The 23655-nt window shown below is 38.2% G+C and overlaps 1 protein-coding gene across 1 annotated transcript in view; it reads right to left on the bottom strand.

Moving 5' to 3' along the window:
- The window catches only part of SHC4 (SHC adaptor protein 4), a 193038-nt gene that overhangs the window by 27321 nt on the left and 142062 nt on the right, over positions 1–23655 (bottom strand). Inside the window, exons 6-7 of the mRNA XM_053719895.1 lie at positions 15862–15913; positions 10830–10956 (exon numbers count right to left, since the gene is read on the bottom strand). Of these exons, the coding sequence (XP_053575870.1) occupies positions 10830–10956; positions 15862–15913 (179 nt within the window). The remainder of the gene's footprint in view (positions 1–10829; positions 10957–15861; positions 15914–23655) is intronic.

Here is a 23655-nt window from a genome sequence, read left to right as displayed (position 1 = left end):
TAAAATACCAATTGTTACATTGATAATATGCAGTTATATAACATTATTTCATTATTTAACAGTTTTCTATATCACTCAGGAGATGTATAAAAAAATACTGAGTATTTTATGCCTAATTTGAACAAAATATAGCATTAGATAGATTTTATCTCCATTAATCCCATCACTATTATTATTATTATTATTATCATCGGTACATTGTTATTTGAGTTCCAACAGATTCCGCAGCGCTATAAACAAATGCGGAGTACAACAAAACAATTATAGGGATCAAATGGGTAGAGGGCCCTGCCAAGAGTTGCACTGTTGTAGTCAGCTCTTAAGAAGGTGATCTACAAACAGCTGGACTCTTAGGCTTACATGCTAAGGGAGTTCAGGGGATAGCAATGGAGGAGAGCAACTGGTATAAATTAAGGTTAGCGTAGGTTGTATGCATCCCTGAACAGTAGAGTTTTCCAAAACTAGGGGAGAGTCTTGTGGGGTGAGGCAGAGAGTTCCACAAGATGGGAGCCAGTCTGGAGAAGTCCTGTAAACGGGAGTGCGATGAGGTAACCAGAGAGGAGGAAAGTAGGAGGCCATGAGCAGAGTGAAGGGGACGGGAGGGAGAGTATCTGTAGACAAGGTCTGAGATATAGGGGGAGCAGTGCAGTTGAAGGCTTATATGTCAGAGTGAGAATTTTGTGTTTGATCCTAGAGGCAAGAGGAAGCCAGTGAAGGGATTGGCAGAGAGGAGCAGCAGATGAAGAGCAACGTGTAAGGAAGATGAGTCTGGCAGAGGCATTCATTATGGATTGTAAAGGAGCTAGGCAGCAGGTGGGGAGACCAGAGAGGACAGAGTTGCAGTAATCGAGGAGGGAAAGAATGAGAGAGTGGATTAAAATCATAGTTGCGTCTTGTGTCTAATTTTAGAGATATTTTTAAGGTGGAAGCGGCAGGCTTTGGCCAAGGACTGAATGTGAGGAGTGAAAGAAAGATCTGAGTTAAATGTAGTGCTCTTTATTATTTTTTGAGATTGGAAAAGTACATCTATATAAAAATATTTTTAGTATTATACCTATACCTAAATATAATGAGCTAACGGAGCTAAAATTAATTTTTTTACGAAAGGGTCCAAAGTACTAATAAACTTGCCTCATTTTTTTAACTCTTTAAGTCTTGTTTCTTTATCGTATAATACATCAATTATTTCTATGTTCATTTGATCTAGAAATATAGGGGCCTATTTATCAAGCCGTCAACTTACTTGCATTCGACTGCACCAATAGGCTCGCCTAAGATGCCTAACATCGCTGCCGCGGAACTGAATACGCTCTCCAAAGTTACCAAAAAAGCTGTCAAAAAGCCGTGCAGCAAGTACCGTGCGATGAGCAACAGACTGTTGTTAACTAACAGTCATCGATCTCGCTGCTCTTCGGCTTTTTCCCAGCTTTATTGGTATACTGTCACTAAACACCCACACTATACTACACTGTTTTACCCCTATACCCGCTGCTCCCGGACCCCGCCGCAACTAAATAAAGTTATTAACCCCTAAACCGCCGCTCCCGGAGCCCACCGCCACTCTAATAAATTTATTAACCTCTATCCTGCCGCTCCCGGGGCCCACCGCCACCTACATTATGTTATTAACCCCTAATCTGCCCCCGACACCTACATTATGTTATTAACCCCTAATCTGCCGTCCCCGACACTGTCGCCACCTACATTATACTTATTAACCCCTAATCTGCCGTCCCCAACGTTACTGCCTCTATATTAAATTTATTAACCCCTAAACCTAAGACTAACCCTAACACCCCTAACTTAAATATAATTAAAATAAATCTAAATAATATTACTATCATTAACTAAATTATTCCTATTTAAAACTAAATACTTACCTATAAAATAAACCCTAAGCTAGCTACAATATAACTAATAGTTACATTGTAGCTAGCTTAGGGTTTATTTTTATTTTACAGGCAACTTTGTATTTATTTTAGCTAGGTATACTAGTTAGTAAATAGTTATTAACTATTTATTAGCTACCTAGCTAAAATAAATACAAAAGTACCTCTAAAATAAAACCTAACCTAAGTTACAATAAAACCTAACCCTACACTATAATTATATAAATTAACTAAATTAAATACAATTACCTAAATTAAATTATCTAAAGTACAAAAAAAACCAAACACTGAATTACAAAAAATAAAAAAACAAATTACAAATATTTAAACTAATTACACCTAATCTAATAGCCCTATCAAAATAAAAAAAAAGCCCCCCCCCCATATAAAAAAACCCTAGCCTAAACTAAACTACCAATAGCCCTTAAATGGGCCTTTTGCGGGGCATTGCCCCAAAGTAATCAGCTCTTTTACCTGGAAAAAAAATACAAACAACCCCCCAATAGTAAAACCCACCACCCACACAACCAACCCCCCCCCCAAAAAAAAAAATAACTAAAAAAACCTAAGCTCCCCATTGCCCTGAAAAGGGCATTTGGATGGGCATTGCCCTTAAAAGGGCAGTTAGCTCTATTGAAGGCCCAAACCCTAACCTAAAAACCCACCCAATACACCCTTAAAAAAACCTAACACTAACCCCCTGAAGATCGACTTACCGGGAGACGTCTTCATCCAAGCCAGGCGAAGTGGTCCTCCAGACAGGCAGAAGTGGTCCGCCAGATGGCAGAAGTCTTGATCCAGACGGCATCTTCTATCTTCATCCATCTGGCGCAGAGCGGGTCCATCTTCAAGACATCCGACGCGGAGCATCCTCTTCTGCCAACGACTACCCGACGAATGAAGGTTCCTTTAAGTTACGTCATCCAAGATGGCGTCCCTTAGATTCCGATTGGCTGATAGAATTCTATCAGCCAATTGGAATTAAGGTAGGAAAAATCCTATTGGCTGATGCAATCAGCCAATAAGATTGAAGTCCAATCCTATTGGCTGATCCAATCAGCCAATAGGATTGAGCTTGCATTCTATTGGCTGATTGGAACAATTGGTTTTATTGTAACTTAGGTTAGGTTTTATTTTACAGGTACTTTTGTATTTATTTTAGCTAGGTAGTTATTACATAGTTAATAACTATTTAGTAACTATTCTACCTAGTTAAAATAAATACAAACTTGCCTATAAAATAAAAATAAACCCTAAGCTAGCTACAATGTAACTATTAGTTATATTGTAGCTAGCTTAGGGTTTATTTTTATAGGTAAGTATTTAGTTTTAAATAGGAATTATTTAGGTAATGATAGGAATTTTAATTAGATTTAAGTTAGGGGGTGTTAGGGTTAGACTTAGGTTTAGGGGTTAATAAATTTAATATAGTGGCGGCGGCGTTGGGGTCGGCAGATTAGTGGTTAATAAGTGTAATGTAGGTGGCGGCGGAGTCGGGGGGCAGATTAGGGGTTAATAAGTATAATGTAGGTGGCGCCGGTGGTGGGGCGGCAGATTAGGGGTTAATAAGTATAAAGTAGGTGGCGGCGATGTCGGGGGCGGCAGATTAGGGGTGTTTAGACTCGGAGTACATGTTAGGGTGTTAGGTGTAAACATAACTTTTATTCTCCCATAGGAATCAATGGGATATCGGGCAGCAGCGAACATAAGCTTTCGCTGCTTTCAGACTCCCATTGATTCCTATGGCATCCGCCGTCTCCAGGTACGCTGGGCCGGAATAGTGGCAAGCGTACCTTGTAGGTATTTGATAACTTGCAAAAGTAGTCAGATAGTGCCGAATTTGCATTCGGAACATCTGTAGTGACATAAGCATTGATCTGTGTCGGACTGAGACCGGCGGATTGTATGTTACGTCACAAAATTCTACTTTTGCCGGTCTGTAGTCTTTGATAAATAAGGTGAATCAGGCTCGTCACAATTACGCTGAGGAATTCCAGCATATTTGCGGTTGATGGCTTGATAAATAGGGGCCATAGAGTGAAAAACATGCATACTGGGTCCTTCCTTCAACAACATTTTTTTTATTATACACTTTCTTGCCACCAAAATTATCATTGCCATCAGTCTAACATTATCATGTTTTATTTGTCTATTTTCGGCAAGCAACATGTTAAAAAAACTTACGTTCACCTTCATTTTAATCACTTTTGAAGCCCAAAAGCTAACTTTTGCCCAACATTGATTCATTTTTGGGCATTCCCAAAGAAGATGCTTCAAATTAGGATCATAGAAGTTACATTTAATACATCTCCTCTCACAATTTGACCACCTTGCCGCCAATGTCGGAGTAACATAGAATCTATGTAATAGTTTAATCTGCGATTCCATAAAGTAAGAATTTTGTGTAGCTAACATATTTTTAATACCATTGTGCATCTCTTTAGTATCTAAAAATATCAAGGCTTCTTGCTGCCATCCAGTTATATTTTTTCCCATTGTCTCACTTGACCTTGAGTTCAAAAGAGCCCTGTAAAGGGCAGAATAAGAAAAAAATCCTTTATGAAAGCTTTCTATCATGCCCTGTAATGGATGAGGATCCCATAGAGAAGAGGGTGAGGCTTTTACAATACTCTTTATATATTGTGATATTTGAATATAAGCATAAAAATGTGATTTAGGTAATTCGAATCTGTATTGCAGTTCCGAAAATGTTCGCAATGAGTTGTTCACTCTAATTGGTAAATAAATTGAGACATTGTTTGGGCATTTCAGTATCCTATTAATCTTAAACCATACTATCAAAATTCCTTTATACATGATATTATTTTTCACTGAGGAGTCAAACTCCTTCATTTCTGTGTGTAATGCAAGTGCCATTTTCACTCCCTTTAATCAATTTGTTTCCAAAGAGTTCACATAAAAATACTGTGTTCCAGCTAACCAATCTATGGCAGCTTTTGCTAATGATGCAAGATTGTACAAATGAATATCTAGCTAGTACCCCCACACCACCTCCTAATATTGGTTGTTTAATTTTATCTAAAGTTATACAGGTCTCGCCCCCCCCCCCCCCCCCCCCCCAGGAAACCTATTAAATATCCTATTTAATCTCTCAATATCTTTCCTTGGGATCAATAATACAAGATTTTAGGTAAAATCATCATTTTAATTAAATGTACTTTCCCCATCAATGAAATGAGCACATTATACCATCTTTTAAGAATTTGTTCTATGGATAAATGTATTTTTTCATAATTAAGATTATACCATTTATCCGGGCTAGTGGAGATATTAATACCCAGATATGTTATAAAGTTAAAACAAGAAGGGAGTACAGGGGCGCACACTCCTCTAAGCGTAGTATGTTTTAAAAATGACAGATTTTATTTGAACACAAGACAAATGAACACTCACATGTTCAAACCTCAAACAATTATGAGGCATGATAACAACATATGGAAAATCATTGATTCTCAAGGCTCTGCTTAGGTATCTACCGTAGTGTCCCAGAGTAGTTCTCTTCACTTCTAAAAGTCAAGATTTCCGGACTCGGATTGTCTCAGCTGGGCACTTGTAATACATAGATTTAGTAAAGCAAAGTCTCACAAGCACTAAAGATAACATAAAGTGCTACAAATCTGTAAAAGAAGCGTCACAGAAAATCTCACAGCCGTTCAAAAGAGCTCTAGCCGGATTGTCAAACAGCTGTGGGTGACGCGTAGATGGTGGGCGTGTGTTATCTTTAGTGCTTGTGAAACTTTGCTTTACTAAATCTACGGATTACAAGTGCCCAGCTGAGACAATCCGAGTTGAGAAATCTGGACTTTTAGAAGTGAGGAGAATTACTCTGGGACACTACAGTAGATACCTAAGCAGAGCCTTGAGAATCAATGGTTTTCCATATGTTGTTATCATACCTCATAATTGTTTGAGGTTTGAACATGTGAGTGTTCATTTGTCTTGTGTTCAAATAAAATCTGTCATTTTTAATACATACTACGCTTAGAGGAGTGTGCGCCCCTGTACTACCTTCTTGTTTTTACTTAGTTTGATCCGGTTGCCAAAACCGTGCTGTCAAGGGGCTGCAACTGACTCTGAGATTCGTGCACCTTAAAGAGATACCATCCACTTGGGAGTACTTATCCCTCAGGACTTATACGAAAACCTTACACATATCCTTTATTATAAGGTTTTTACATGTAGATCTACTTATATATGTTTTAAAATTATTTTATTTTATTTTACCTTATTTTACTTAATTCGATTCTATATAGGGCGCTCCTTTTTGTTCTTTTTTCTTATGTTATAAAGTTAGGAGGAGTTCTAAACGAAAATTGACTAATATGACATTTTTCCTTTTTATTTAGCCATAAAACTTCCGATTTACTTCTATTAATTTTAAATCCTGAAAATTGGCCAATTTCATTAATAATTTCAAATTTTTTATATGTTTTTCTCTGGGTCTTGCATAAATAATAACATGTCATCCGCATATTGAGCAAGATGGTATCTCTCCCCTTCTACTATTATCCCTGGGTATATATTTCTCAATTTAGCCACACACCTAGGCCAGGTGAGAGACACGGTGGTGGTGTTGGCATCTTACTCTCTCCCTCCTGCACCTATCAGTACCTAATCCCCATTTCCCTCTCTCCTTTTCTTCCTTTGAAGTCCTGTTCTCCCCTCTCTCTCTCAGAGTGGCAGTTATCTATCGCCCCCCTGGACCAACCTCCCAATTCCTTGACAACTTTGCTGCCTAGCTTCCTTACTTTCTCTCTGCAAATACACCTGCTCTAATCCTAGGGGACTTCAACATCCCTATTGACAACCCATTTGCCCCTGCTGCCTCTAAACTCCTCTCACTCACTAACTTTTTCGGCCTCTCACAATCCACCCTATTCCCTACCCACCGCAATGGACATTCTATTAATCTGGTATTCTCCTATCTCTGCTCGCTCTCTCTGATGTTGCCTGTCGCCCATTTCCCATCTCAGACCACCATCTACTCAACTTTAATCTTAATATACAGGCTAAACCTACTTCTCCCCCTCGCCCCCGCACCTGTAGAAATCTGTAGAAATCCGCAGAAATCTGCACACTGTGGACCCTCCCCAACTCTCCAACCTTATTCAAACACACCTCCCCCAAACTTCCACAAAATCCTGCCCTGACCTTGCTATAACCCACTCTCGCTCCGCCCCAACTTCACAAAGCCCCACATCATCAGCTCCAGCCATGGCACTCCCAGCAAACTCGCTACCTACTAAAATGTTCCCACACTGCTGAACGTGCCTGGAGGAAATCCCACTCTGAACCTGATTTCATGCACTATAAGTTCATTTTTTACTCTTACACCTCTGCCCTTTACTTAGCTAAGCAAACCTACTTATCTTCTCTTATATCCACTTACTCCTCAAACCCTAAAAGACTCTTCTCCATTTTCAACTCTCTCCTCTACCCACCTGCACCATCCCCCTCATCTGCATTCAGTGCTCAAGACCTGGCTGACTACTTTTTCAATAAATATAAAAAGAGAGAGAGATGCACTCAGCTGAGACAGAACAAAAGCTAGAAAAACTTCTGTGCCTGTTCATTTTAGGGTGCCCCTCAGGGTGCATACTCTTTTAGCACACTATGCCCCTTCACAGAGAAATAATATCCTGTAGCATATCAGTCTGACCCTGCCCAATGACAGTCCAGCACCGAAATACCAGGCAATTCTTCTCTGAACAAGAGAAACAACAACCCCAGACGATCGTTTCGGCCTTCTGTGGGCCTCGTCAGTGAGGTGCAGTCGCATCTCTCTAAGGGCATGTGTGCAAGGAGTCCACGTCTGGTTTCCCCTTTTACTCTTAGGGAGACCCAAGAGCAATTTGCATAAATATAAAAAGAGAGAGAGATGCACTCAGCTGAGACAGAACAAAAGCTAGAAAAACTTCCGTGCCTGTTCATTTTAGGGTGCCACTCAGGGTGCATACTCTTTTAGCACACTATGCCCCTTCACAGAGAAAAAATATCCTGTAGCATATCAGTCTGACCCTGCCCAATGACAGTCCAGCACCGAAATACCAGGCAATTCTTCTCTGAACAAGAGAAACAACAACCCCAGACTTTTTCAATAAAACTCTTACCATCCGAAGAAACATCCCAACACAAGCCTGCAATCTCCCAACTTCGCTCCCAGTCACCCCTTCTGCCGCTGTCTGCACCCTCCTCGCACCCTCCTCCCAACTACTGATAGTGAAGTGGCTTCCCTATTGTCTTCCTCACACCTCACTACCTGCCCACTTGACCCTATTCCTTCACATCTAATACCTTCTCTGTCTCCCACCCTCACTCCGGCTCTTACTCATATATTCAACCTATCCCTTTCTACCGGCTCATTCCATGCCTTTTTCAAATATGCAACGGTCACCCCCATCCTCAAAAAACCCTCCCTCGACCCTAACTCTCCTGCAAACTACCGCCCCATATCACTGCTCCCGTTACCTTCAAAAATCCTTGAAAAAATAGTTTTCGATCGCCTAACCCACTTCCTATCCTCCAACTCATTGCTCGACCCCCTGCAATCTGGCTTCTGTCCTCAACACTCAACTGAGACTGCCCTCACCAAGGTTACTAACAATCTCCTTTCTGCTAAAAACAAAGGCTACTACTCTATACTGATTCTATACTGATCTTACTTGACCTCTCTGCTGCCTTTGACACTGTTGGCCATCCCCTTCTCCTACAGACTCTCAGCTCTCTTGGGCTCTGTGACACTGCCCTCTCCTGGATTCACTATTATCTCTCTAACAGATGCTTCTTAGTCTCTATTGCTGGTGACTCCTCTCTATTGCCTCTGTCTGTTGGAGTACCTCAAGGCTCTGTCCTGGGTCCTCTACTCTTCTCTATTTACACTTCTTCACTGGGTAAACTTATCAACAGCTATGGCTTCAACTATCACCTCTATGCTGATGATACCCAGATCTACCTTTCCACCCCTGCACTCTTTCCTTCTGTCAATTCTCACATCATCGACTGTTTATCTGGCATTTCCTCCTGGATGGCCTCTCACCACCTAAAAATAAACATGTCCAAGACCAAACTACTTCTAATCTCCCCCCTCCTCTAACTCTACTCCAGTTTACTATTTTTTCCATCACTGTTGGCGACACCACTATCTCCCCATCACCCCAAGTTCGCTGCCTTGGAGTCACACTTAAGTCAAATCTGTCCTTCATTCCCCACATTCAATTGCTCTCTTCATCCTGCCGCAACCACCTACGCAATATCTCCAAAATGTGTCCGTTTCTGAGTGCTGAAACTACTAAACAGCTAATCCACTCCCTGGTAATTTCCTCACTTGACTACTGTAATAACATGCTAACTGGCCCCCCTCTCTCCCGCCTCTCTCCCCTTCAATCAATCCTAAATGCCTCTGCCAGGCTATTCCACCTCTCTCGACGCTCTGTTTCTGCTGCACCTCTCTGTTAGTCCCTTCACTGGCTCCTCATTCACAGCAGAGTAAAATACCTGTCCTCACTCATCAACAAATATACTCCAGCCCACCCTCTAAGATCCAACAATGACCTGCTCCTTGCGTCCTCTACCATCACCTCCTCTCATGCTAGACTACAGGACTTCTCTCGTGCGGCACCAACACTCTGGAACGCACTTCCTCGAGCTGTCAGACTTTCCCCTAACCTCTTTTCCATTAAACGTTCCCTAAAGACCTTTTTGTTCAGGGAAGCCTATCACCCTACTCATTAACAAATTAACTTCACTTACATAACAGTTGCCCTCATCTATCTCCTCACTAATATCATTCTCACCTTTGTAGTCCCCACCTCCTGTTTCCCATCCTACTACCCATCTAGATTGTAAGTTCCCACGGGAATAGGGCCCTCAATACCCCCTGTATTTGTCTGTAAAATTTTGTCTTTTATTGTATTGTTTCTAAAATTGTACTTTTATCCTTGTACCCATGGGCAGCGCTGCGGAATCTGTTGGCGCTTTATAAATAAAGTATAATAATAATAATAAAAAAAGAGGTGAATGCCCTTTTAAGGGCAATGCCCATACAAATGCTTCTTTAGGGGCAATGGGTAGTTTAGGATTTTTTAGTGTTAGTTTTTTTTTATTTTGCAGAGGTTTGGTGGGTCGGGGGTTTTACTGTTAGAGGGGGGGACTTAGTATTTTTTAAGGTAAAAGAGCTGTTTAACTTAGAGCAATGCCCTACAAAAGGCCCTTTTAAGGGCTATTTGTAGTTTAGCATTAGATTAGGGGGTGTTTTTATTTTGGGGGGCTTTTTTGTTTTCATAGGGATTAGGTTTAATTTTTTTATTTTTGATAATTTGGTTTATTATTTTATGTAATGTTAGAATTTTTTATTTTCTATTTTTGTAATCTTAGATTAATTTAATTTTAGGGTTTTTATTTTTAAGTAATGTTAGCTTTTTTATTTTAATTGTTTGTAACTTAGTATTTTTTTATTTAGGTAATTGGGGTTTTAATTGTGTTGTGGGTGTTGGCGGTTTAGGGGTTAATACTTTTATTATTGGTTCCGATGTGGGTTTGATGGCGGATATAGGGGTTTTATGTGTCAGTTTATTTTTGGGAGGCGGGTTAGACTTTTATGGGAGATTTGACATTTTTTTTTTTATTTTCTTAGGCACCGGCAGTTTCTAAAGTTCCGTACGTCACTGGCAACTCCAGAAATGTGTAGTTACGCACATTTCTGGACATCGCTAGTTTATCCGACTTACGGCACTTTATGAACTGCCGGCGCCGTATATGTGATACCCCGATGTGCAAGGTGAAATTTCAGACATACTTTGTTAGATGCTTTATATATATTTTGTTCATTGTCCCATTTTAAAAAGAAAAAAAAAATACATTAAATTATTATAATCTGAACAGTGAATATATAACTTTAATAGGTACGTAACTTGATCTTACCTTTCATGGGAATCTATCAAACAAGATGGACTTTTCAAGTACTGTTTGAATCGCTGTTCAAAAGCTTGTCCGATAGAACTTATCACCTCTTGAGCTGTGTTGTTTGAGCACTCTAGTATATGGCACGCTGAAGTAATGACAAAAACACAACTGTAAATCAGTGGTAGCAATTAGACATTCTATAGAAACTCTTAAAACAGGTACTTTATAAAGAAAAGTAAATAGTTTTGCAAGTGACACACTCAAGATAGGGTTGCCACCTCGGCCATGCAGGGTGTGCAGAGGGACACATGCATTGTGCTTCTGGACAGCACTGTTCATGTTCCTCCCTGAACACCCTGCAACATGTGTAACTCATAGGTGTCCAGGAAAACATGGCCGAGGTGGCAAACCTAACTCAAGAGCAGCGCTTCTTAAGTCCAGTCTTCTGGACCCCCAACAGTCCAGAGTTTTGTGATACCTGAACTAGAGCACAGCTGAAATAATCAGCTGATAGGTGAGAGAAATTTAATAACCATGGTTACTGATCAGCTGATTATTTCACCTGTGATCTAGATATCATGAAAATCTGGCCTGTTGGGGGTTCTGAAGACTGGACTTAAGAAGCACTGCTCTTGAGTGTGGCACTTGCAAGACTATTTTCTTTTTTTTAAAAGTAAATGTTCTAAGATCTTTGCGTTTCTGTGGGTTTAAGATTTCCAGAGCTAGCGCATTATATTTAGTATTAAGATCTTTTCACACAAGACAATGTTTAAAGCATAAAAAGAGGGTTATTCAGCTAAAATCACTAATAGGTTTGTCCAACTCTGGAACTTGACAGTCCTCATTAGGTTTACTAGTTCATGTGTCATTCTATACGGCTGTCATGTATCAGCTGCTAGAGTAAACCAGTGAAGCTGAAGAGACTTGTCAAGCTGGAGAGGTTGGAAATGCCCCCCAAGTGATCTCCCCAGCATCATCAGCTTCATCAGTCCCCATCTTATTCTATGCAGCTGACTCCTTTCTTCATTCATTTAGTGAATCAGCAGCTTAGGATAATAGGTGAACTGGTAAAGCTGATTGGAAAGCCCCCTTCAGGGAACTTAACTTGCCCACTGTTTTTAAAAGAAAATGGACAGCCAAAAACACCAACATAATAAAGGAATTATACAAATAATAGACATTTAAATTGGATGTCCATTACTCCCCCTAGGAAAAATGACTACTGGCAACTACAATCCATTTGTTCCCATCTTCCATTAGGGATGTGTTATGGCTTTACAATGAAAGGTGTTTTTGTGTATGATTAAAGGACATAAAAATGCAAAAAGAAAAAGCTCCAATGTATTAGTTTATTTTATTATTGCATTGATGCTTGTAAGTAACTGTGTTTAACCCCTGCAAAATAGGTTAAACACAGTTAAAGTAAACACCAGAGCAGCAATTCACTACTGGGAGCTAGCTGAACACATCTAACAAGCTAATGTCAAGAGGCATATGTATCCACCAATCACCAGCAAGCTCCAAGTAGTACATTGATGCTTCTGAGCCTATCTAGGTTATGCTTTTCAATCAAGGATACAAAGGGAACAAAACTAATTTCATATTAGAAGTAAAATAAGTATTTTAAGATTGCATGCTCTATCTGAATCATGAACGTTTAATTTTTGCTTTCATATCCCTTTAAGCACCAACAAATTATAACACAAATTTAATATTTGTTTCAGAATCTTGCAGAGTTCATATTGCAGATGATTTTTTTAAAGTTAAAAAAAGATGTCACTTATTTGTACACAGGATTCACTTAATCTTTCCATAACTTAGCAAATACAGCCAGTTTCCCAGAAAATATTTTGACAGATGGGTGTAATATAAATGCATACTTTTACCATTAGATGGCAGTGTTTTACCATTTTAACAAATGCATTTGACTACAAAATCTAACACTGGGTAACTTTAGCATAAGAGAATTTAGTACATGATGTGTATCTAACAAAAACTAAATGGTAAGAAAGTGTTTCTGTTTATCAGAAGGAAATAAGCAATTACTACACCAAATTCTGCATTTAAAAACAATAGTTATTAATATATTTTTGATCATCTATTTATAAAGTTAAAATTATATTCAAGAGTATTAGGGTATAGGTGAAGTATTATAAGGTAAAATAAAAACACATTTACATGAATGATAAAGGGGTAGAGTCTCGTGTCCATGTGTTTATCATTTGCTAACATTTTTATAAGATGTTTTCAATACAGATATGTTAAAAAGGGTGTTTAAAGGGACATGAAACCCAATGTTTTTGTTTCATGATTCAGATGGATCATATAATTTTAGGCAACTTTCCAATTTACTTTATTAGTTCTCTTGGTAACCTTTGTTGAAAAGCATATCTAGGTAGGCCCAGGAGCTGGGAGCAAGCTGTTGATTTGTGGCTGCACATATATAACTGTTGCCATTGGCTTACCAATGTGGTCAGCTAGCTCCCAGTAGTGCATTGCTGTTCCTTCAATAAAGGATACCAAGAGAATGAAGCAAAATTGATAATAGAAGTAAATTGGAAAGTTGTTTAAAAATGTATGTTCTATATGAATCATAAAAGAAACAATTGTGGATTCATGTCCCCTTAATTTATTTTAAATTAGAGGATTGGTAAAATGATATACATTGAAATAATAATATATACCTCTATAGAAAGTAAATTCAAAACATGCTTCTATTAAAAAGTATAATGCTCTTATTAACATTTACATTTTGACTGTTATGTCCCTTTAACAGTTGCAGAATAACAGTTAAAAATTGCTAATTTAAAAAATAATAATAATAAAAAAAATGCTGCCATATAAAATGTCACAGATAAGGGCTAATGACTTGGCTGACTAAGCTGACAAAAGAAAACAAGAAAGAAAACAAAAAACTAACTGTCAAAGTAAAAAAAAATAAGATCTTACATACTAAACATGATTTTAAGTGCAAATAGCAACATTTCATTGCAGTTTTATTAGTAAATTATTATGGCTGTAGGGAAGGATAATGGGGAAAGGAAAAATACATTGCGGAAACTAATAAAAAAAAACTGAGGCAGAAAGCCAGAAAGGAAAATATTATGGTGCAATTGGTGGCAATATGCATGGAATGTAGTATATGAAAACACAGGGCAGAAGATATTAAGGAAAAAATTAAAACAGAAAAAAAATGTAAGGTGTGCACAACAAGAACATAAATACATTACACATAGCAAAAGCTGGAAACCTTATTATGGGACATACTTAAAGGGACATCACACTTGAAAAAAAGATGCAGCATAGCGTTAAAAAGCTGACAAGAAAATATCACCTGAGCATCCCTATGTAAAAAAAGAAGATATTTTACCTCAAAATGTCTTCAGCTCACCAGAGTAAGTGCTGTGTAAACAGTTATACTTCAGCTTTTGTCCAGCTGCAAGTTGAAAAAAAAAAAAAAACAATAGCCAATCAGCATCAGCAATGCTGAGGTAATGCTTTGCCTTTGCTGTGATCTCATGAGATTTCACTGGGGTGTAAATACTTAGGAAAGTTGAGGTAAACTATCTTCCTTTTTTACATAGAGATGTTCATGTGATATTTTCTAGCCAGCTTTTTACAGCTATACTGCACCACTTTCATGTGCTTCAGCATTTGGGTATTGTGTCCCGTTAAAGAAAATGGAGAGAAGTACTCAGCTGAGATTGAACAAAAGCTGGACATTTGGTGCCTGTTCAGTAGTTGCCACTCAGGGTGCAGCCTCTTTTAGCTCACTAGTGCCTAGTTTTTATTCCTGTAAACTGGTGCTAACATAAAACATCTCCATAGACTTTAATAGAGATACTTGTTAACACCAGTTTGCACAGTTCACAACTAGGCCTATATCTTTCACAGAGGAGAAATATTCTGCAGTACATGAGTGTGATCCTGCCCTAAAAGACATTCCAGCCCTGAAACACCAGTGATTCTCCTCTGAACAAGGGGAACAACACACCCTGGATGTACGTTTTGGCCTCTCAGACCCATGTCAATGAGGTACAGTACATATTCTTACCATGCTTAGATCTACATATGTTAAGTATAGAATACTTAAAGGACAATAAAACATAATAATGTGCAGCATCAGAAAGCCCTCTGCACTCCTCAGTATCCCGAAAAGTAAAAAAAAAAAACAAGTAAGTTAACAAGGTGCTCATAAAAATGTAAAAAGATTTATTAGAAACGATCTAAAGTAATGCAATAAGTCTGATCATCAAAACGAGTAAACGGGTTATAAAGACTGCAACCACGCAAGCTGACACGTATAAGCTAGATGGTCATTGGAAAAGAAAGGTAAAGTGAACTTTCATTCCTTAGATAGAGCATGCCGTTTTTAACAGCTTTCCAATTTATTCTATTATCAAATTTGATTTGTTTTCTTCGTATTCTTTGTTGAAGAATCAACCTAGGTAGTCTGATAGGAGCTCAGAAGCGTGCACATGTCTATAGCAGTCTATGGCAGTAATGTTTGCAACTATGCATGACATTGCAATAAATATTGTTGCAAGCACTGCTTCCAGATTGCTAAAGACACATGCACTCTCCCAAACTCACCCAGGGTTATTTTTTAACAAAGAATACCAAGAGATCTAAACAAAATTCGTAAGAGAAGTAAATAGGAAAATTGTTTACAATTTCATGCTCTAGTCAAATCATTTAAGTTTAACTTTGACTTTTCTCTCTATTTAAATCTCCAAGAAGAAATCAGATCATCTAACGTGCAAGAACATGTGTGAGATGTCCATGACTTATGTTCTGTGATGATTTCCTGGCATGTTCATTTTCCCACATGCATTACACAGTTCTGTGGTTGGCTCATGAAATTCTACTACAAACACTGCCCATGTCAGCACAAGTAAAATAAAATATTTGTGAAATCAAAGGCATTAACAAACATTTTTTTTTTTTAACAAAGTTGTACCTTTAATCATGATTAACTGTTTTAAGATTATGTTTGTAATTTGTAAAATGTTACTACAGATTCATGAAAATATGCATTGCTTTGCCCTACCTCTTTGGTTAACTGGATCCTTTGCAACATATGCCACATAGTCTGTTGTATCCTACAAAAATAAAATAAACACTATGAAATTGTATCCATACATTACGCATAAATATTCAGGCTGTACAAAATAAAAATGCATATTTCAGTAACTACTACTAATTTGTTTATGTTCCTATGTAAATTAAAAGTATAAATGATGTAAATGGCCCACAGACATTGCATATTCCTTTGTATTTATTATTCCATTTATGTTTTTGTCCATGTGATCAAAAACTGCTGACAAGTGCCCTACATATTTAGGAATTAGGAGAATTTTTTCTGCTCTAACAAAATAAATACAAGAAGTGCTTACATAAAATCATATGAATTTGAAAACAACAAAATAAAAAAGAACTTTTTTTTTAACCAGTTTTAGTTAACAAAACCTCAGTTTTATTCACATAGCTATATAAATTAGGAAGAAGAAAATGCCTGTTGAAGCAACTGGAACTTTAGTCTATTACCAAAGTTATGCCTAATAGTTCAAATTCATTGCTTATTAGTTTACACTGACTAGTAGCATTTATTCTATGTACTTTGTGGCTAGCGGTATAATGCCCCAATTTTTTTAAAATTTGAGGTGTAATAAAAAAACAATGTATGAACCACAAATGGTGCTAAGGAGACAAAAACAAATAGATACACCTTTTGAAAATACATTGTCCTACCTGAGAAACTGAACTGCGAATGAGAGTAAAGTTGCCATCTGTCATCCATAAAAATACTTGAAAATTAGAGGGTGTCCTGCGAGCAGCAGGTGGGTTTGTGATTCAACATAGGTTTAAGCAATTGTGTCAGACATATACTTACATCAGACCTTAGTTCAAAACACATAACCTTGCAGCTTGTTTGTCAACCGCATACCCTCATCATTCCTTAGTTTAAAAACCTCAAACCCAGAAGCCCCTATGCCAGCCATGTACCCATATCAAACCCCTGCAGCTCTTATCAGACATATATCTACCACAGGAGATCTCAGATCCGCAGGCCCCTTTAATCTTGCTGTCATCTACATACCCAGATAAGATTTAATATCACACCAATGACCATGCAGCCTCTGTTAGAAACGTTCCCATATCAGACATACATCTGGGTCTGCAGCCTTTCTATGAGCTATTTATATAGATATACACACACATAGATACATAAGACCTATGATCCTGAACCCTTTAGTCCATCTGTATAAGGTGATTAGGTTATTACCTAGTTTAATGACTAGAGCCAATGAGGCAGGAGATGGTTTAGAGGCACACACAGGTGAAGCAGAAGCGTATTCAGTAGAGAAACCAGAGGTCAACACCAGGAAATCTGTGAGAAGCTGTGCAACAGTAGGAGAAACTACGCTCACAAACCACAATACAGTTCCAAGGGTCTTTAGTCAATAAATCTGTCCACAGGTTGCAGTTACAGGTAAAGTAAGCCAGGCTAATTGCCAGTCAAAACCAGGAGGACAAGCAGCACATACCACACTGCAGCCACACGAGGCAGAAGACTTGTTAATGTGGTCCCTGTGCCTCTGCTGCCTCTGCTCTTCTTAGGGTAGCATGTCCACCGGTCCTATCAGCCCAAACAGCGCGGCTCCTAGTGTTGTCTGTGTCCAACACAGAGTAATTGTAGCGCAGACTTTACAGTGCCTTGGGGCTTGACAATCTCAGTTCTTTTGACAGACCTGCATTTTAGCAAATCAGTGCTGACTCATAAATAATTCAACGAGAGTGAGCACAATGCTATCTATATGACACACATGAACTAGCCCTCTCTAACCGTGAAAAACAGTCAAAATGCACTTAGAAAAGAGGCGGCTTCAACGGTTTCGAAATTAGCATAGGAGCTCATTTCAACAAAGAATACCAAGAGAACAAAGCATATTTAATGATAAATGTACATTGGAAAGGCATTTAAAATTACATTCCCTATCTGAATCATGAAAGTTTAATTTTGACTTGACTGTCTCTTTAACTTTTGTTGGCATCTGTGGCTACTTTTTCATGGAGTCTGCTGGGCCTTTCTGCGCAGAGAGAATTAGAGGAAAACGCTAAGCCTGTCAGCTACACTGCATAACAGTCAGGAACAAATGGTGAAAAGCAGCAAAATGCAGCCCACAAAGAGAAGGAATACCAACATCTACACCACCTTCTCATCCTACAGTACAGCACAAACCAGCAGACTGGGAAAGTAGATTAAAAAAATATATGTGTCATTTCAACCATCTTAATATAATAGTGTATGCAAAGGTGATATAATGTAAAAGTAATACACACATTATAAAACAGGTAGTACAAAAAAGGTTAAACATTTAAGAGGAGCACACAAAAGGATACTATTTAGTTAGAATGTTGAAGTCAGGGGTCAAGTCGGCTGAGAACGCATGGGAACGGAGTTCCTGCACTATTTTTGCAGGAAGAACTAAGTTCCCTCTGGACAGAGAACAAAAATGCTTCAGTAAACACTGCTGCTGGTGGAAGGAGCTAGAAAACAGTGGGGTTAGAGGGATAGTGAGATCCTCTAGTAATGGGCAGTAACACTTCCTAGAATACACTAAATGCAAGCCTGTCAGCGGTCCTGCTGTGTGATCACTCAGCAGTGGGATCAATTTATCAAGCTCCGTCGGAAACAGAAGTTATGAAGCAGCTCCATAACCTGTTTGCCTGCTCTGATTGATGCCCCCTGCTAGCAGCCGATTGGCCGCAAATCTACAGGGGCCAGCATTGCACCAGCAGTTCACAAGAACTGCTGGTGGAATGATAAATGCCGACAGCGTATGCTGTCGGCATTTATCGATGTGCATCAGACATGATCTGCTATATCGGATTATGTCCGCTCGCACATTATTAAATTGACCCCAATGTGTTTAACACATGATGCTTACATTTTTGTGTGGCTTGCTCTGGGGTTATTTAGCTCCCCTCAGCAGAAATAGGACTATTGCACCTTAAGTGGGTGAGACTCTGTGACAGAGGAGGATTCTCAGGCAACCATTCAACCCTTCATTGGATTTAATTTGCTTCCATTAATAAAATTGTATAGATTATACATATAAATACAGTGTGTGTATATATATATATATATATATATATATATATATATATATATATATATGTATATTCATTTTGAGGGGTGGTAGAAGTCTTGGTGAGTTCCCACACTTTTTTTTGTAGGACTTGACCCCTGATTGAAATACACCCCTTCACAATTAAACAGGAAGGGAATCTCCACCAAAGCTGTTTTTGCTTATGAGAAGATAAGTACTATTAATTTAAAAAATAAAGATAGGTTGGGAAAAAAGACACTCTCTCTCCCCTTTCCATCTTCCCCACTCACTTAGGTCCAGCTAGCAGATATAAAATAAGTGGAAGCATCCTGTCATGGGCTACAGAGGGTCTAGTGCTCATTATCTATAACTATACTCATGGGTTGACGGCAAGATAGGCATCCCATGGGACCCATATCCGGGCATATGTTACACAGTGAGGTATATATGTATTCCCCTATCACTCATATTTAATTATTTGAAGGACTTGGTAATCTCTTGTAGTCAAGCTCTTGCTAAGGCAGGTTTACATGCAGAGAGGAGTACAATATTGAGGATTCTCTTAAAGGGGGCCAAATCTCCCGACCTATGATGAAACAAGGCTATAGCGAGGTCTAAGATGAGCTTACCACTATGGGAAGAGCAAACTGTGAATACTTGTTGCCATAATGGTCTAATAACTAGGCATTCCCACCAAATGTAAAGGTTAGTACCCTATTCCCACCAATTATGCAAGGCTGTGCCTACATGTCCACAGTTTTCGCCAACACATCTGGGACTTTTTAGGAAAAATCTTGTGCAACTTTTGAGGGACCATATGCCACCTGACCTAAAGTTTGCAGTTGCACTTGTAGAGAGTAACACAATGGATGGTTTTCATTGTGTGTTTAATAGCTTTTTGCCAGATCAGCATGGGGATTTTAAATTGCAGGACCTTCTTCCACTGGCAGATGTAGTTTAACTTTACATAAAGGCAGATGATTGAGTAAGAAAAGGCAATGGGTTGATAAGGGTTTCAAGCAAATGATCCAGACCGGCTCCTTACGCAGTAAAAAAGGTGGGTTTCTTTATTAGATGTTAAACAACAACCAAACAGACCCCATGAATAGTAAGCAAGTGCTAAGCGAAGTGCAGACTGCTATCATTTAAAAGGCTAGCAAAAAGCTACAACCGAGGGGCCGTATGATGTTACTGATGCGTTCCGGGTTTCCCTGTAATCATAGATAGTCGTATTATGTATCCCTCTGGCTTTTACACCTTGTAACAGGTGTAAGGCTCGTTTTGGAGTCTCCTACCATTTTATACATTAAAGAAACTGTGTATACACTGCCTTCAGAAACATTATCTTAATAGGATATACGCTAAACATATTACGAATTGATTATTAAGTGTTCATACTTATTAACACATGTTAGCTACTGTATATTAGTGGTGACAGCGTTAACTAAATGCTACAGATCTAATACACGGTCAAACTATTCCATAAGTAAATGTAACATAATTCCTAAATGAACACCTTCTATAGCTACTACGCACAAATCCTTAATATATGCACACGTTTAAAAACTAGGTTTTCCTCCCCTATCTTACTGTCTATAATTTCTATGCTATCTAGTAACAAAACTAGCTACGTATCAAAAATTCCACTAACAATCAGCAATTCTCTTTTATAAATTCTTCATTTTAATTCATGTTACCCTGTCTCATTGGGACTAAAAACATCATTCCCAGTGATTGATAAGGTCAAACACTGAATTAAATCCTTTAGGCAAACATGTCTGTAGCTTAAAAATCCAGAATGCTTCTCTGCGATAAAGAAGTTTAGTTTTATCACCCCCTCTTTTAGGGCTAAGCACTCTCTCAATTGCCTGCCACTTAAATGAATCTACATTTTTACCATGTTTGTTCATAAAGTGGGTAGCCAAAGCTTAAAATTCACTACCCTTACTAATGTTAATTAGATATTCCCTGATTCTAGATCTCACCTCCCTAGTGGTGAGACCGACGTATTGCATCTCACAGCAGGTACAAGAGACCAGATATACCACGTAACTCATGGAACAATTTACACATTGTAAGTTGGTATATTCATTACCTGTAGAATAAGAGACCAATTTACTTGTAACTTGAACATGCTCACAGGCCTTGCACCGTGAGCTACCACACCTAAAAGTGTCATTATGTCTTAACCAAGAGCTTATGACATTTTTACTTCTTGAGGGTAGCTGGGTAGGCGAGAGAATATTCCCTAGGGATACTCCTCACCTGTAAGAGAATCTACAGCCTTGCTTAACACATTACTTTAAATGAATAAGGAAACAAAAAATGCAGCACATGAGACGTCTCAAGCAGAGTTACTTTTTTTAAAATGAGTGGTTAACATGATCCTCTGTCATGTAGTTGATTTGAAAATAACAACAAAAAACAATTATTTCTATCAGTCTGTATTTTTTCCTTTATATCTGGCTGTTCAGCTCCTTTTATTAAAAGTCACAAGCCTGAAACGCTGAGGCCCTGAAGACACAACCTCAGCTTAATAAATGGGGCAATTAATGTTTTTCTTTAGTTGAGCAGAATGAAAAAGAATAAAAAAGCTATGCATTTACTATAGTTTATTTTGTCTGCTTTTCCTGTAATGCTGCACAGTAATTGGTTAATATGTGCAGGGATTTCTTTATATCTGTCCCTAAATGGCCACAGCAAAGGAAATAAAATAAACTACATATAAGCGGCTTTTCAAGGGCTGTGCCTTGTGCCTGCGAAAGAATATTTTTCTTACAATATATACATTTTTTTTAATACTAATCTTTTGCAATGTAGTGAATAACTTCTGATGTATAAATAACAACTGACTTTAGAGTCCCTATAATAAATTCACAAGTGATGAGGACACAATATAGGCAGGATCTTGAGATGCATGCTACATGTTTGACAAGGCACATTCGTAGATTAATGGGATATTAAAGGGACAGTATAACCCAAAAATGACGGCCTTATTTAGTGAAAACTACGATTGCAACCTTACTATAGAGTTAAACACATAGGTAAATGTCACTTGGGAGCCTCAAGCCTTGTACTTTATTAGCAGGCCACTATTGATCAGCCAGGAAGCTGCAAAGCGTGCACCTCCCTAGTATCTCTTTACCCCTTGTAAGCCTAAATCTCTATTGCAAAAAGTGCATATTTGAAAAAGCCTGAATAGGCAAAACTAGTCAGGTGTAGGGATTTAGTAGTTGGCACCTTATAATGATATATATTCAACAGTATTATGTGGTTCAATGTGAATACTATACCAGTATACGGATGACAAACTGTGTTATTTAGGTCAGAATTTGATAACACCAATAGCAACATCATCACATGATGTTTTCATTTAATACTATTTATTACAGTTAGAGGATTAGCAGATTAACAAATTGGACTTTGCAAATGATTAATGTATTGTTTGTGCTAATTAGTATTCTGTTAGGTGTAAAATATAGATATTATTTGTGAATATTCTTGTGTTTATTTTATTCAGTCACTAGATGGCAGTATAGCTTTAATCAGCATAGACTGGTCTTACTATTAGAATTTAATTAATTATTGCTACCTTGTGGCTACTGATTCTGCAACAGTTTAAGGTGACACAGAATACTTTCTCTAATTGGTAATTTAAAGGGATATTTTCTCATTTACTTGTATTATCAATTTTTCTTCTTTCACTTGGTATCTTTATTTGAAAAGCAGGAATGTAAGCTTAGTAGCCGGTCCATTTTTGGTTCAGAACCTGGGTAGTGCTTGCTGATTGGTGGGTAAATGTAGCCGCCAATCAGAAAATGCTACCCAGGGTGCTGAACCAAAAACGGGCCAGCTTCTTATCTTATATTCCTGATTTTTCAAATAAAGATACCAAGAGAACGAAGAAAAATTGATAATTGAAGTAAATTAGAAAGTTGCTTAAAATTGCAGGCTCTATCTGAAAAGAAAAATGGGTTTCATACCTCTTTAATTTTTGAGTTAAATATAATACAATGGATATGATACATAATCACTTGTGCACAGATAAGTTAATATATAAGTGCTTAATTTAAGCATATAAGTGTGTTTTTTCTTATTTGAGACACTCTCAGCCAGGGCCGTCACTAGAAATTTTGGGGCCCCTGACTTAACCATTGATCAGGGCCCCCCCCCCCTCCTTTGACATGTGCAATTTTTGACCAAGTGACTAAAACGTATATGCACTTTATTCTTAAGTGTCTATTTAAATTGGAATTGTTGTAAAGATAGTAACATACAAACACACAGACACACTCATACACTGAAACACACACACACACATAAGGATTCACATATAGACACTCTAGCAGACACGCAAAGAAACACACTCAGACACAGACACTCAGCACTTGTTTACATTGACCTGACAAGTAATGAGGCAAACTACAGTTTTGTGAAAAAATGAGATTTAGAAAACAAAATATGGAGTTCTGATTATATTTTTTGCAAAGGAAGATGCCAACTAAATGATGCCAACAGCATGCAGTGGCTGAAAGGAAGGGCCCTGAACTGCCTAAACAATAATTTAAAGGTTAAATGGTGGATTGGTGACTTTCGGAAAGGTCTTGTAAGTCTCAAAGTCTGTAGAAAGATGTGAATAATCAGTAGTAAGGTCAAAATGTCCTAAAAAGGAACAGACAATGTTTATGTGCATAGTGGTTTAGTGCACACTCAGAAATCCTCTCAAATAC

The sequence above is a fragment of the Bombina bombina genome, chromosome 6 (genome assembly GCF_027579735.1).
Source record: "Bombina bombina isolate aBomBom1 chromosome 6, aBomBom1.pri, whole genome shotgun sequence".
Classification (NCBI taxonomy): domain Eukaryota; kingdom Metazoa; phylum Chordata; class Amphibia; order Anura; family Bombinatoridae; genus Bombina; species Bombina bombina.
Note: the sequence above shows the minus strand (reverse complement) of the source record. Positions and strands in the feature narration are given on the sequence as shown.